Genomic DNA, 12,279 nt, shown 5'->3' on the forward strand with positions numbered 1-12,279 from the left:
GTTTTGCTGATGACTCAGTGGTGATGTCACGACTAACTGACAACAACACAGATCACAACCCGGGTCCTCCAGTACTGTTATCAAAGGTTTATAGGTTGAACGCTGACAGATCTTTTATAAACATGTTTTATTCTTGTTTAGTTGATTTTCTTTCATTCTTTCGCTTTTATGTTCTGGTTCTGAGTTTCTGAATTTCTGAATTTCCTGTCTGCCACAGGGGGGCATTAAGATTTTCTTATTTATTTTCTTACTTATATTCAAAACTAAACTAAACTAAACAGGACTATGTGCAATGACTGCGCAGTCACAGAGGCATTAATTGCCAGCACTAAACACAATGTGTGAAAAGAAGTGGATTTTCGGAACTTTAGAGTACGCATTTTACCCACAAGACTTTGGGAAAACCTACTGCTAAGAGCAAAACAACATACTAGTGTATGGGCTAATGCAGTTAGCATCAGCTAGCTAGAAATGTCCTTAAACAAAGCTGTAGCTTTGTGTATTGGTGTCATTTTATTCTGTAAAACAGTGAGTGTGCTACTTGCTTGCTAACAGCAAACACACTCTTATTAGGATTCTTTACTGAAAGGCCAAAGGAGGATTTAATGATAGGCTGCACATGGAGAACCCTGGCGCATCTCACTACCGTCTGTCATAAAAGTGACAGCTTTAGCTGTTGCTGATGCTAATGCTAATCGAAGTCCACAGTCTCACGAGTCTGTGTCTCAGCGTGCCATCTCCACTGATGCACCTGAAGCTCTCTGGCTGCTACATCAGTTCAAGTCAGGCATTCACACATGCAGCTTTTTTTGTGAGGATTTTTTTTTTCTGAAGTGATTCCAGCTGTACCATGAGATGTATGATCACTTCTTCATGACGTCTTATTGTTCTCTAACTAAAGGCAAGGCACATAATGTGTTTCATGATATATCGTGCAAAATAGAAAGTCTAACAACAGAGTAATTATTAGAATGGTAATTATAATCCAAAGAAAAGGTCAACTCTCCCATCGCCCGCCCTCTGATGCAGTGCAGAGGGAGGAGGAAGAGGAAGAGGGGGAGGAGACAGAGTGGGTTGACAGGAGGAGGTATTATTACTTTGAGCCATGCATTCTCTTGGTCAGCACAGCGACCAGGACAGCACCATGCAGTACATATACAACAGCTTGAAGCCGACTTCAACCAAACTTCACCACACAGCTCCCGTCGGCATCTGCAGTAGGCCATCTGAAACACTAGTAGGCACTGTTTGATGCTGGGAGAGTGCAGGATGAGAAGCAAACACTGGTGTTCAGACTGAACCCAAACCCAACTACAGATGCAGTGTCACTGAATCAAGAGTCGACCCAAAAAAAAAAAAAAGAAATACTATGTGAAATACTACAGAACAGATGTGGCTGGAAAACTTTTAAATTTCTTTAATTTCACCTAAAGAGGATCTAACATCAAACCCACCTGTGAAGCAGTCTGTTGAACAACACCAGACAGACTAAAACCTCTAGTGCACTCGGGGGGGGGGGGGGCAGGGAATTGAACCAACAAACATCCTATCATGGTTAAATGTCAACAAATGACTTCTTACTCCAGGTTGAGTTCAGTCTGATCACGGCTCCATACAGAAACGACCACAAACATCGACTGAGCCTCAGAGATGGAAAAACTATCGTCTATAAAACCCCAGTCGCTTCAAAACTTTCCTCAACAAAACAATGCAAACAAACAAAAAGCTGCTGTAAAAAAAGGCAGAGTCAGGTCTGGACCAGAGTTCACGTACAAATCCGAGCAGTTTCACACTTTCATCAACATGTCTGGGAATTCTCAAAGGATGAATTTGGGTTTTTAGGTAACGGTGCTTCCTTCTCTCTGGTGAAGAAAGGATTTTGGCAGCTACAACTTTAGCAGCTAAGCTACCGCTAACTAATAGTAGCATCAAATTTAACATCTTAATTAAATCTTGCTTTGCCTTTCAAAACACGTGAGAAAACAATGACCCAGCTTCACCTTTGACCATGGGGTCACCACGGCACCATTAGGCCTGAGTGAAGAAGGACAACAACGCCATTACGCTACAGCCCCCTGGACTAAAGGAGATTTTCTTTCCCCATCTTTTAGAAGTCCTAATTTGGTGAGCAAATGAAGAAGGAAACATTGTGAATTAGGCCTCGTGTAGTTGTTGGACTTTGTGCAAAACACTTGAGGTCTGATGACTTCCTTATTATATTAATAATAATTGTGTTTAAAAAAGAAAGTTGTTTCAGCTGAAGTGGAACACTGCAGCTGCAGCCGCCGTGGGTCTGGGTTTGTGGTGGCATCAAACACCAGCGTGTGCAACCAGCCAATCAGGCGTTGGAGGCTGTGTTAAGCTGATGGACAGTTTGTGCTCTGTCCACGTCAGCGTGCACGTGATGTCCAGCACAACAACACTTTAGTAACACTGTTTCAAAAATGACGTTTTGTTAAAGAACACAACCATAGTGCAACACCTCCGTCACTCCGTCTACACCTACACCACAACAAGACCTGACGCTGCTGTCGCTCAGGAACAATCAGCTGAAACGCAGAGCAGGGATGTTGTTGGAAATGCAGCATGATGCTCACACACACACACACACACACACAGAGTTCAGCAAATAATGCTGCGTTCAAGCCATAGCTGCTGAATTATAAAGGTGTGCGGTAACACTCTCACTTAGCTATCTCTCTCTCTCACACAGCATGGATACGTACTGTCAGGACAGAAGTGTCTGTGAGGAGAGAAGCAGCAGGAGATTCATGTAAAAAGACGCTGTCTGCTGGAGCCACCAGGCCTGTGAAAACCAAAGGCCGGACGTCCCAGATTCCTCCACACTAGTGTCCAACTCTGAGGAGTCATGTGTATAGCTCTTATATTCCACTAATATTTATCGTTTCCTGGTTTTTAAAAAAATCAGCACAGTCAGTCGTAGAAAGATGAGCCTTGGTGACGCAACGTAATGGTTGGAGCTGGATGATTGTCAGTAAAAAAAGTCAAAGCCTCTGTCTTTTGGTGGGAAGAGAGGGAGGGAAAAAAAGATGGCGCTGTTTCCAACTCTTCATTTTCTTTTTTTCCTGTCCGTATCAATAACATATCAAAAAGTGCAAAGAAACAAACTTTACATTATTAACAGCAGGGGTCTCTCTCTCTCTCTCTCGCTCGTCTATTGAGAAAATAAAGGAGGCTTATTTGCATATATTAGAAGCAGCACCTGCAGCGAAGAAGGCTAGGGGAGTCGGGGAGGCATTCTGGGTGTTGGGTTGGGGGAGAGTCTACATCAGTCCCAGGGTTCAGGCCTTTCTTTTGACCGTACTCGGTGAAAAGGAACCAAGGTGCAAGGTTTTAAAGGCGGACGTCCGTCCCAGGAAAACAGGCCTCATTCTGGAAATGCCATTAGTTCATGGGCTTATCAAGATCTGGACAGTCACGGCCTGGTTCTGGTTCTGGTCCATAGTCCACCAGACCCTCCAGAACATCAGCGTGGATCCAATGCTCCCACGTCAGTGGTCTTTAGTGAGAACCATACGTTTACAGCGTTGTCCTTACTGTGGCTGCAGAACAGACAACAGTGGGGGAGGGGCAGAGGGGGCAGCCAAACCTTTCCATCCTGGTGGTCTTCATTCAGAGCGTACACATGTGTAAATATAAACTCACTGTATATTTACATATATGTAAGTAAACCTGCTCAAACTGGACTGGACAGTGACCACATGGCTGACCTTTGTCCTCCGTCATCCTCTGCAGCGTCATCAGTTCCCCAGATACCAGGACTGAAACACAGACAAGGTCTAATCAGAGGACCCTGGAATTAAAACTTTGCTTTTATTGCCTCCACTGGGGGGCGCCAGAGTACTTCAGGACAGGTGCAAAACAAGGAAAAAGAATGAGCTGCTCTGCATGCCTGCCACCATGAGACGATTAAACTGTCTTACGCCTCACTGCTGTCTTAAATACAGTCAGAGGTTTGAACACATTCATTTGAAACATGTCTGAGCGGAATTCAACTACAGAACAACAGTTTGACAACAAACCTTTGAGTGGAAGAAAACTTTCTACCGCAGAGAGAGGGAGAGAAGGAGGGGGTGGGGGGGGGGATAACTCTTCTGACTCACTGGACAACAGTGAGCTGCTGTTTCTGGGGCAGTGGAGCTGCATTGCAGCAGCAACCACACAATTGACACAATTATAACTCAACACAACAAGGTCCAGCTCTCCTTCAGCACCGACTCTTCTTCTCTGGCCCCATTATCATTAAGCTCTGACTGCAGAACGAGGTTTTTCACCCAGACTGAAACATGCTAACAAGGCTAATCATCAGTTTTGAACCGGTCACTGGTGCAGGACTTCCTTGTTCTGAAGTCAAGTATTGCAGTCCATCTTTTGGCTGTGGGTCCGTATCAGTTCAGAACCCAGTGTTCCTCCTCAAATTAAAGTCTCAAATACATTGTTTTAAGTCTTATTTACATGATCAGACTTTCTAATAAAGCCACACTGGTCCAGTCTACAGGAGACTGTGTTGTCCCTAAACAAGGTTCAATTTCAAAATTAACCACCCTACTGACCTGGGCTTGGTACAGTCCACCTGGGTCCCGAGGGGTGACTCCAACGAAAGAGGGTCGACTGGCAGGAGGTGTCCCAGGAGCAGAGTAGGCTGAAGAGTGAGGTAAAGAAAAAACACAGAGAGGAATTTTTAAAACTACAGGAAACTCTTCACTGTTCAACTGTTTGACTGAAAGGAGAGTATCTGTTTCATATTCTCTTATATTTAGAAAAACAAAAAACAATAGTTGTTGATAATTTACTGGGTGATGTGGGAGAATGTGGACCACCGTCAGCGGAGGACGTGGTGCTGGGTTTGGACTCTGCTGACAGGGTCGGCCTGGTGAGGGAGGATGGGTTAGGAGCCAGAGAGGATGCTGGTCCAGGAGGAGCCAACATCTGAGAGGAGATGTAGTGACTGGGCACTTTAATCTGACTGCTGCCATTCAACTGGGGGACAAAAAAAAACAACAGAGGTGTCAGAAAAATTCAAACATTTAACGTTGTTTCTCAGATAAAAGAGCTCTACCGAGCGGAACATTCTGGACTCACTGAGCTCGGACTCTGGTTAGCAGGGTCACAGGCCAGGGAGACCAGGTCTTTGAGAGGGTCCTGGGCCATGTGAGGGGGGTATCTGATTGCTCCATGGGGGAAGTAGGACGAGGTTGGAAAATGAAGAGATGAGGACGGGTGAGTACTCCGGGAGAGACCTGGGGTGAGGTGAAGAAAAGTGGAGTCACAGTGATGATGCTGGGTCTAAACCACAGTCTGTATGTGTGTGTGTGTGTGTGTGTGTGTGTAACACTGACCACTGTGAACAGCTATGACTGGACGGTGGTGCTGGGTGAAGGTTCCCAGTCTGGGTGAGTCTTCCTGGGGAGACGGACTGTCGAGTTCAGCCTTCTTTACTGGGGGAGACAGACCTGAAACAGACACACGGGGGGGCCGGGGGGGGGTGTATGTAGGTGGTGTTGTAGTAAAGAAAACTGAAACTGAGGAGATGGAGAACCCTGGAGGTTCTGGTTCTCACCTCCTTCCATGTCGTCAGTCCAGTTCCTGGAGCTGCTGGCAGGAGATGATGGTGAGTGGTAATACTCTCCTGCAGGACTGTCGGCCTCCTCCTCCATGGAGCCAGATTTGTGACGCTTACTCCTGCGCACACGCACATTTCTATTTAAAATGTTCTTAATAGAACTAATGAAGTGAGTTAAAAACAAAAAAACGGCAGTTTTTCCTGCTCCTGCTGCTGACTGCTGTACATTCAGAAGTTGCTTGTTTATATTTACAGATTTCTTTAAACTCTGTTTTTTTTTAATCCTGTGTGTGGGAGTGTGTGTGTGTGTGGGAGTGTGTGTTTACCCGCTGGATGATGTGCTGGCTAATGATCGTCTGACACTGACTGGTTGATTGACAGACTGGTTGAGGTCATACGCCAGGTGACCCTGGAGCTCGCCCACTGAGAAACTGGGTCCAACTCCTGTGACCACTGGGGCTGTGGACGGACGGACACAGTTGACACATTAAACCCATCAGTCTTCATTACAGTCTAAAGTTCCGCAGGACTTGTCATGTCGTACAGCAACCTTAAAAAAAAAAAGTTTGCCTCCCAAAAGTGGGAACAGTGTGAATGAAGAGGTGAGGGGGAAAACCTAAGAGTTTCAGGGTAATTAATGAGGGCAGATTTAGAAAATGCCTTGTAATATGATTTTCTTGTCATTCTTTGATTTTTCCACATCTACTAACGTGTGCTACGGAAGCCTGGCTGGATATTTAACATTTATTTATTTCATTAAGGGAGTAAAAGATTCTGTTGTTGTTGTTGTTTTTTTAATTTCTCCTGAAGGACCTAATTAGTGCTAACGCTCCAGTAGTTAAAGTAGAAAAAGCTACAACTCAAAGCCCATAATAATTTTTTTTTTACTGCAGTATCCTTCACCGTCAGCAGTAACCTGAGTGAAAAACATTCACCAGTGAGTCGGGTCAGGAACCAGAACTTACTTCTGGAGACCTGGACCAGCTCGGTGACACTGAAAACCCCTGATGTCACAAAGCTCTCCTGGAACTCTGGGCCATCTGTGGAAACACACACACACACACACAGAGTCAGAAACTACGACTTAAACCCATTTCTGTTCTGCTGAGGATCAAACACTGTTCAGAGCCTTTGGATTAGGTGAGAATAAAGATTATTTTGTGTAATATTTTATATTTCAGACGACAAGGCCATAAATAAATGTTTTTAAAAACAACTGTCTGCTGCACAGATTAAACTCTGCTCACCAAAGTTCCAACAATGTCAGCAGAGATTCCAGAAACTCAGTCAGCTGACGGACCAGGCTTGTTGACATCACTGGCTAATATCCAGAGTCCCCTGCCAGGACTCATTTTTCTCTCATTTAGATACATAATGGTTCAGGGAGTGGGAGTCAGCATTTTTCAACAGTGGAGGAGACTTGACACACGGTCCAGGTCTGCTTCCATCAATACAAAAACCTCCGCAGTGAGGCTCATTAAGTTTATGTCACAGCGAGTGCAGTGTCGTAGCCGGAGTGACAGGCGGTCGGCCCAAACATCAGAGGCCGCCCCTCAGCTTTAATGAAGTTTTTTAATTTCAAAGTTGTGTGACTGGACGGGGATTGAACCACACACCTTATTTTCCTTCGGGTCTCGAGTCTTTTTTATTAATGTGGAAATCATGTCCTGTTGAATGTTTCCATTCATTCTGTGTTTTTTCTTTTTTTTTCCTCTTTCAGTGCAGCTTTAGTTTGACATGAGTTTACAATCAGGCTAAGAATATCTCAGGACAGGATGTGAGCTCACTGAACAGAACGCAGTCTTTAAAACACATTCATTATCGTGGTAAAATGTTTAATCCAGGACCACGGTCTGGACCACTGCAGGTCCAGGGTGGGCCAGGAAGTACTGTAAATGACCATTTACACTGAGCAACAGTTGGACTGACTGAGGTACAAGTAGAACCAGCCTCACTGTTCAGTCTGTACCAGTGACGCTAACATATCTATGAGTCAACAGACTGTGACAGATTACCCATGGTGGCTGTCCGACTGTCCTCCTGATCAGACCCCCCACCTGTTCGACTGGGACTGCTGCTCTGCTCCGTCTCTGGAGGGAGTGAGAGGGAGAGAGAGTGTATGAGGCACATTAATCAGTTCCAATGTGTTGAACTCGTTTTCAAACTAAACACAATCAGTTCTCGTTTGAATTTTGTCATAATTAAATTTCATTGGTCGTTTCTTCTGACACACCGGTCCAACTCTGGGCCAAAGAAAATCCAGGAATCAGGGTTACTATAATTGACAGGAGTTAGTTAGTTAGTTAGTTAGTTAGTTAGCACATCCTGTGTGTGTCCTGTCATATGCTGTAAGAGTGTAAATGGAACATGCAGTGTGTGAGGGTTTTCACTGGAATGAGCTGAATACTTTGACCTTGTGTAAACAAACGTCCGTCAGATCCTGACACCAAGGTCTCATTCATTCCTGTTCTCTTTGTTTCAAGTCATACATTAAATTAATGTGGGAAAAACTGAGCCGCTGAAGCTTTAATTCACTCAGGTAATTATAAATGTAAGAGAGCGAGGGACGGCATCCAAACAAATCAACTTCTGAAAAGGTGAATTATAGATGTTTCTGGAAACTGAATGTCAGATGATGAGGTAGAAACTCCCGCAGATCTGATTGGCTGCCGTTCCTCGGAGCAGACGTGGTTCCTGCCTGTGGTTGTTCCTGTGTTTCTTTGGTGAGAAGCTCAGAGTATATTTAATCAGAAAATGATGTGTTTTCTGTGGCTGGATTTCACTGTGGGGTTTTTTTTTTCTTTTCTTTTCCTCTCTGTTCGTTCTTTCTCTCAGCGCTGGTTTTAGTTTTTTGTTGAGTAACATTAGAATCTTGCCAAGAATCTCTCAACAGGAGAATTGAGCTCAATGTGGACAATACAGGCTTTCAGACAAAATACATTCATATGTTGGAGATCAAACCGAGCCAAGAACCTTTCTCTGAAACAAGTTTGGACTGTTGGAGAAACACTACTTCAGACTCTAATGGCAAACAGGTTCCTGCTGTGAAAAGTTTGACAGTCCATCCAGAGCTGCTGAGATGTTGACCAGAGCTGGACATAAAGGTTCAAGGTTGAGATGGTGGAGATGGAGCAGGAACAAGAAGAAAAGGAGGACATCTCAGAATATCCATGGTGGAACAACAGGAGGAGGAGGCAAAGAATATGGAGATGGAGTCAGATGATCGGTGATGGAAACCACCGCAGCCAAAAGAAGAAGAAAAAACTAAGAAAAATCATTTATCCACCAGAGCGGCGTAGACCTTTATTTTTGAATAAAGCTGAACAAAAAACTGAATAAAAGATGTGACCCAGTGATGAACACCAGACTGTGGGCTCTGGGATTCAGCCCAGGATTCAGGAGTATATTTACATAATTTATTTTAAAGTTTCTCCTCCAAACAGACAGAATATTGATCATTAAACCTGTTATATTTGTCAATATATTGTAGAAATATATGTATCAGTATTTATGTCTGTATGTTAACCTGACCTCTTTATTTCAGTCAAATGTGGTTTATGTACAAAACCATCATCAATACTTTAAAATGGAGGGTTGCAATCGGATTTGGAAATGTGGAGTTTGGACAATATTGGCATATTGGATATCGTCAAAAAGCTAATATTGGATATCCCTACATAATATATATTATCTATGTATATTTCGACCAATAGCAGAGACAAACAATCTCACTTCAAAAAGCCATTGCGCCTTCCTTTGGAAATATTTGGGGTGTAGTTACAGTGTAAGATACATTCAGGGTTACGGAAAATCTGACTTCATGCTGCACTTCCATGAAATTCAGTGATGCCTCTGTTTTTACTAATTGCTTTTACTTCTTTTTCATTCTTTGGTGATCTTTTTTTTTTACTTCTACTTTTACTTCTTTTTCACTCTTTGGTGAGCAGCCAACCAGTAACAACTACACTGTCTTGTTAGCTAACGAGCTAAACATTGCTCCTGGGTTTTGGACCGCAACATTAAAACATAGAACAACATCAAGTGCAAGCCCTGGAACATGAATTATGTCATTCAGTAGTGTTCCATCGCAGTTAAAAATGTCTCTGTGAAGGTAAATGGTAAAAAGTCCAAGGATAACCTGCTGCTAACTAAGTTTTAACACGTTAAACTGAAAGGATTGGTGGGTGAATCCACGTGTTCAGAAGGTCAAGTAAAGGTCAAATAAAATTGACCCAAATTCCATTTAGTGGGAAAAAGTAAAAGCTGAAATAGATTTTATTGGATGAGACTTTTGGTGAAGTGGTTGAAGCTGGTTTTCCCATGTGTCACTGCTGGCAGCCATGTTTGTTTTTATCTGTTTTTTTTTAGACTTGGCATTGGTACCGTTAGTTGATTCCTGGAGCAGAGAACCGACTGTGTCAGTTCTTTACAGAAGCACAGGCTGTGAATGTGGCCTTTCCAAATACAAGGCCTGAAATAAAAACAGTCAAATCTGTCTCCACTGAAGTGAGTTTCAGTGTTTGGACTTGTGGTCAGTTGCTCACATTTCTCCAAAATGACTTCACTTGGTTCAGAACAAAAACTAAATCTACGACTGTTACCACAACACAAGCCTGTGTGTGTGTGTGTGTTTTTATGACTCTTGACAGAATTAAAAAAAAACATTAGAATAAGAATCATTGCTGATGTTAAAGTGTCGTCGTCATCTTCAGTTTTTTCTTTTGATTTCTCACCATGAACTGAACCAGGAGTTGAGTTTGGACCAGAATCCATCTGCTCTGTTCTCGTTTAAAGACAACAGCAGCTAAAACCAGATGTTACTGTAATACTGTGTGTAACAACTTCCCATGTATGAATGTGTAACTTACATCTTAGACTCTGACGAGCACAATTACTGTCAATTAGAGTCCAACTCTGTCCACTCTGCTCGGCCTAAAGTCAACATGACGAAAACCCAGGCCTGGAAACTGCCTGCAGTCGTAAGACCAGAGATGAGGGAAAATAAAACCGTCAGGGACAAACGCTTCACGTCCATGGTGTCATCAGGGTGGGTACGTGTTCTAGAATGGATCTGCGGATTCATTTGGGAAAACGTTGGCACCATGATGAGTGACATCATGGTTGTCCACAGAAGGGAGGACATGGTTTTGATTTGTCAAGTACCAGCTGGAGGACCAGATGACTTCTGCTTCAGACAAATCATTTCTGTAGTTTGACAGGAAATAAAATTACAGTAACTTCCAGGATAACTAAAGGTTAGTTAAAAATTTCCAAAAAGTAAAAAAAAGGCTAAAACTAAGAAAAACAATAATAAAAAATAGGACAAAAAAAATAACTTTAGGATAGTTTAAAAAATGTAATTAAATGTGTTAACTACACTTAAAATAACTACATGAAGTGGTTCCCTGGTTATAAAAATAACTACATGAAGTGGTTCCCTGGAGTATGGTAGATTTATTTTATATATCTATTTGTAATTTTATTCACATTGTTTAATGAGAATAATTTAAAATGGACAAAATGTCTCAGGGTTAAAATTTAAAAACATTCACAGCTCTCAACTTTAACTAATCCCTGCAGCCTAAAAGGGGCTGAGACTCAAACCAACAACCATCGGTTACTAGCCTGATGGTGTTTCTACTGGGAGCTGAGTGAAGCTAACACTACGTTCCATTTCTCATTTTACTAATACTGTAATGATAAAAAAAAACATGTTTTTCTACTGAAACTACCAGGCTGTGGACGTCGGCTTGGACTCTTCAAACCAGTCTATTCTTCTCCAGCCTCTGGGTCACTACTCCACATTCTGAGCTGTCATTTAAAAAAAACCTCTGAACCGTCAGTGGACAAAGTCTCAGAGATCACCAGCGTTACAGTGAGTGAACACCCTGATCCACCCAGGCTTTTACTCTGTGGCCAAAATAAAAAACTAAAAAAAAAATGCTCATTTGCGTTTTTGGATGACTAGCTTTGGTGACTGGAGCCAGAGCAGGAGGCAACAATATCAGGGTCCTTGGCTCCAGCGTTGAGTAATGCTCATCAACAACGGAAAAATACATCTTCAGTGCCGAGCAGTGTGACGGGTTTTGAAAAATTGGTCCATTAAAATGCTACCTCGCCCCCTGCATGTGAGGCTTGGCCGCACGCTCCTTCATTATGTGAGTTCAAGAGCCGGGTGAGGACGCTTACTGTGGCTGGCCAACAGCGTTCTTCTTTTTATAGTTTTACCCAAAAGCAAATCTAAATACAGTACAAAAAATATACATTTATATATACACACACAATAACATATATATTTATATTTGTATAAATATATATATATAATATATATATAAATATACATGTTTTTAAGTGTATGAACGGTGTGTGTCTTTCTGCCCTTCCATAAAACATAGATAAAATATTTAGCTGACATTTAATTATTATGACTAACATGTACATTTGGACAGCCCTCATTTTTACTATTTTATTTCATTTAAATTATTTCCTGCGTAACCATTAAACCCTTGGCTTTTAAAGACACGTATTTGAAGCAAATTGTCACCAAACAATTTCAACATTTCCACTCCATTAGCCAGTACTTTCAGCTGCAGCAAAATACTGCCCAGAAAAGAAGAGGAAGAGAGATTCCAGAGTAAACAACAAGTGCAGATAAAAGAGAGTGAGGTGTGGAGGAAGTGACATCACATCCTTTA

At 42.5% G+C, this 12,279-nt stretch overlaps 1 protein-coding gene across 3 annotated transcripts in view; it reads right to left on the reverse strand.

The window, feature by feature from the left end:
• Positions 1-2,921: 2,921 nt before the first annotated feature.
• nfic (nuclear factor I/C) overlaps positions 2,922-12,279 on the reverse strand; it is a 24,546-nt gene continuing 15,188 nt past the window's right edge. For 2 of the 3 annotated variants that reach the window (XM_025053007.1, XM_025053011.1), the window contains 9 exons: positions 7,600-7,674; positions 6,550-6,624; positions 5,911-6,043; positions 5,582-5,703; positions 5,361-5,474; positions 5,104-5,261; positions 4,815-5,001; positions 4,575-4,663; positions 2,922-3,782 (listed from right to left, as the gene is read on the reverse strand). In XM_025053007.1, coding sequence (XP_024908775.1) covers positions 3,762-3,782; positions 4,575-4,663; positions 4,815-5,001; positions 5,104-5,261; positions 5,361-5,474; positions 5,582-5,703; positions 5,911-6,043; positions 6,550-6,624; positions 7,600-7,674 — 974 coding nt within the window. In that variant the 3' untranslated portion in view covers positions 2,922-3,761. The remainder of the gene's footprint in view (positions 3,783-4,574; positions 4,664-4,814; positions 5,002-5,103; positions 5,262-5,360; positions 5,475-5,581; positions 5,704-5,910; positions 6,044-6,549; positions 6,625-7,599; positions 7,675-12,279) is intronic. The other variant, XM_025053019.1, reaches the window with a different exon arrangement.

Source organism: Cynoglossus semilaevis, chromosome 2 (assembly GCF_000523025.1).
Source record: "Cynoglossus semilaevis isolate Cse_v1.0 chromosome 2, Cse_v1.0, whole genome shotgun sequence".
NCBI classification, from domain to species: domain Eukaryota; kingdom Metazoa; phylum Chordata; class Actinopteri; order Pleuronectiformes; family Cynoglossidae; genus Cynoglossus; species Cynoglossus semilaevis.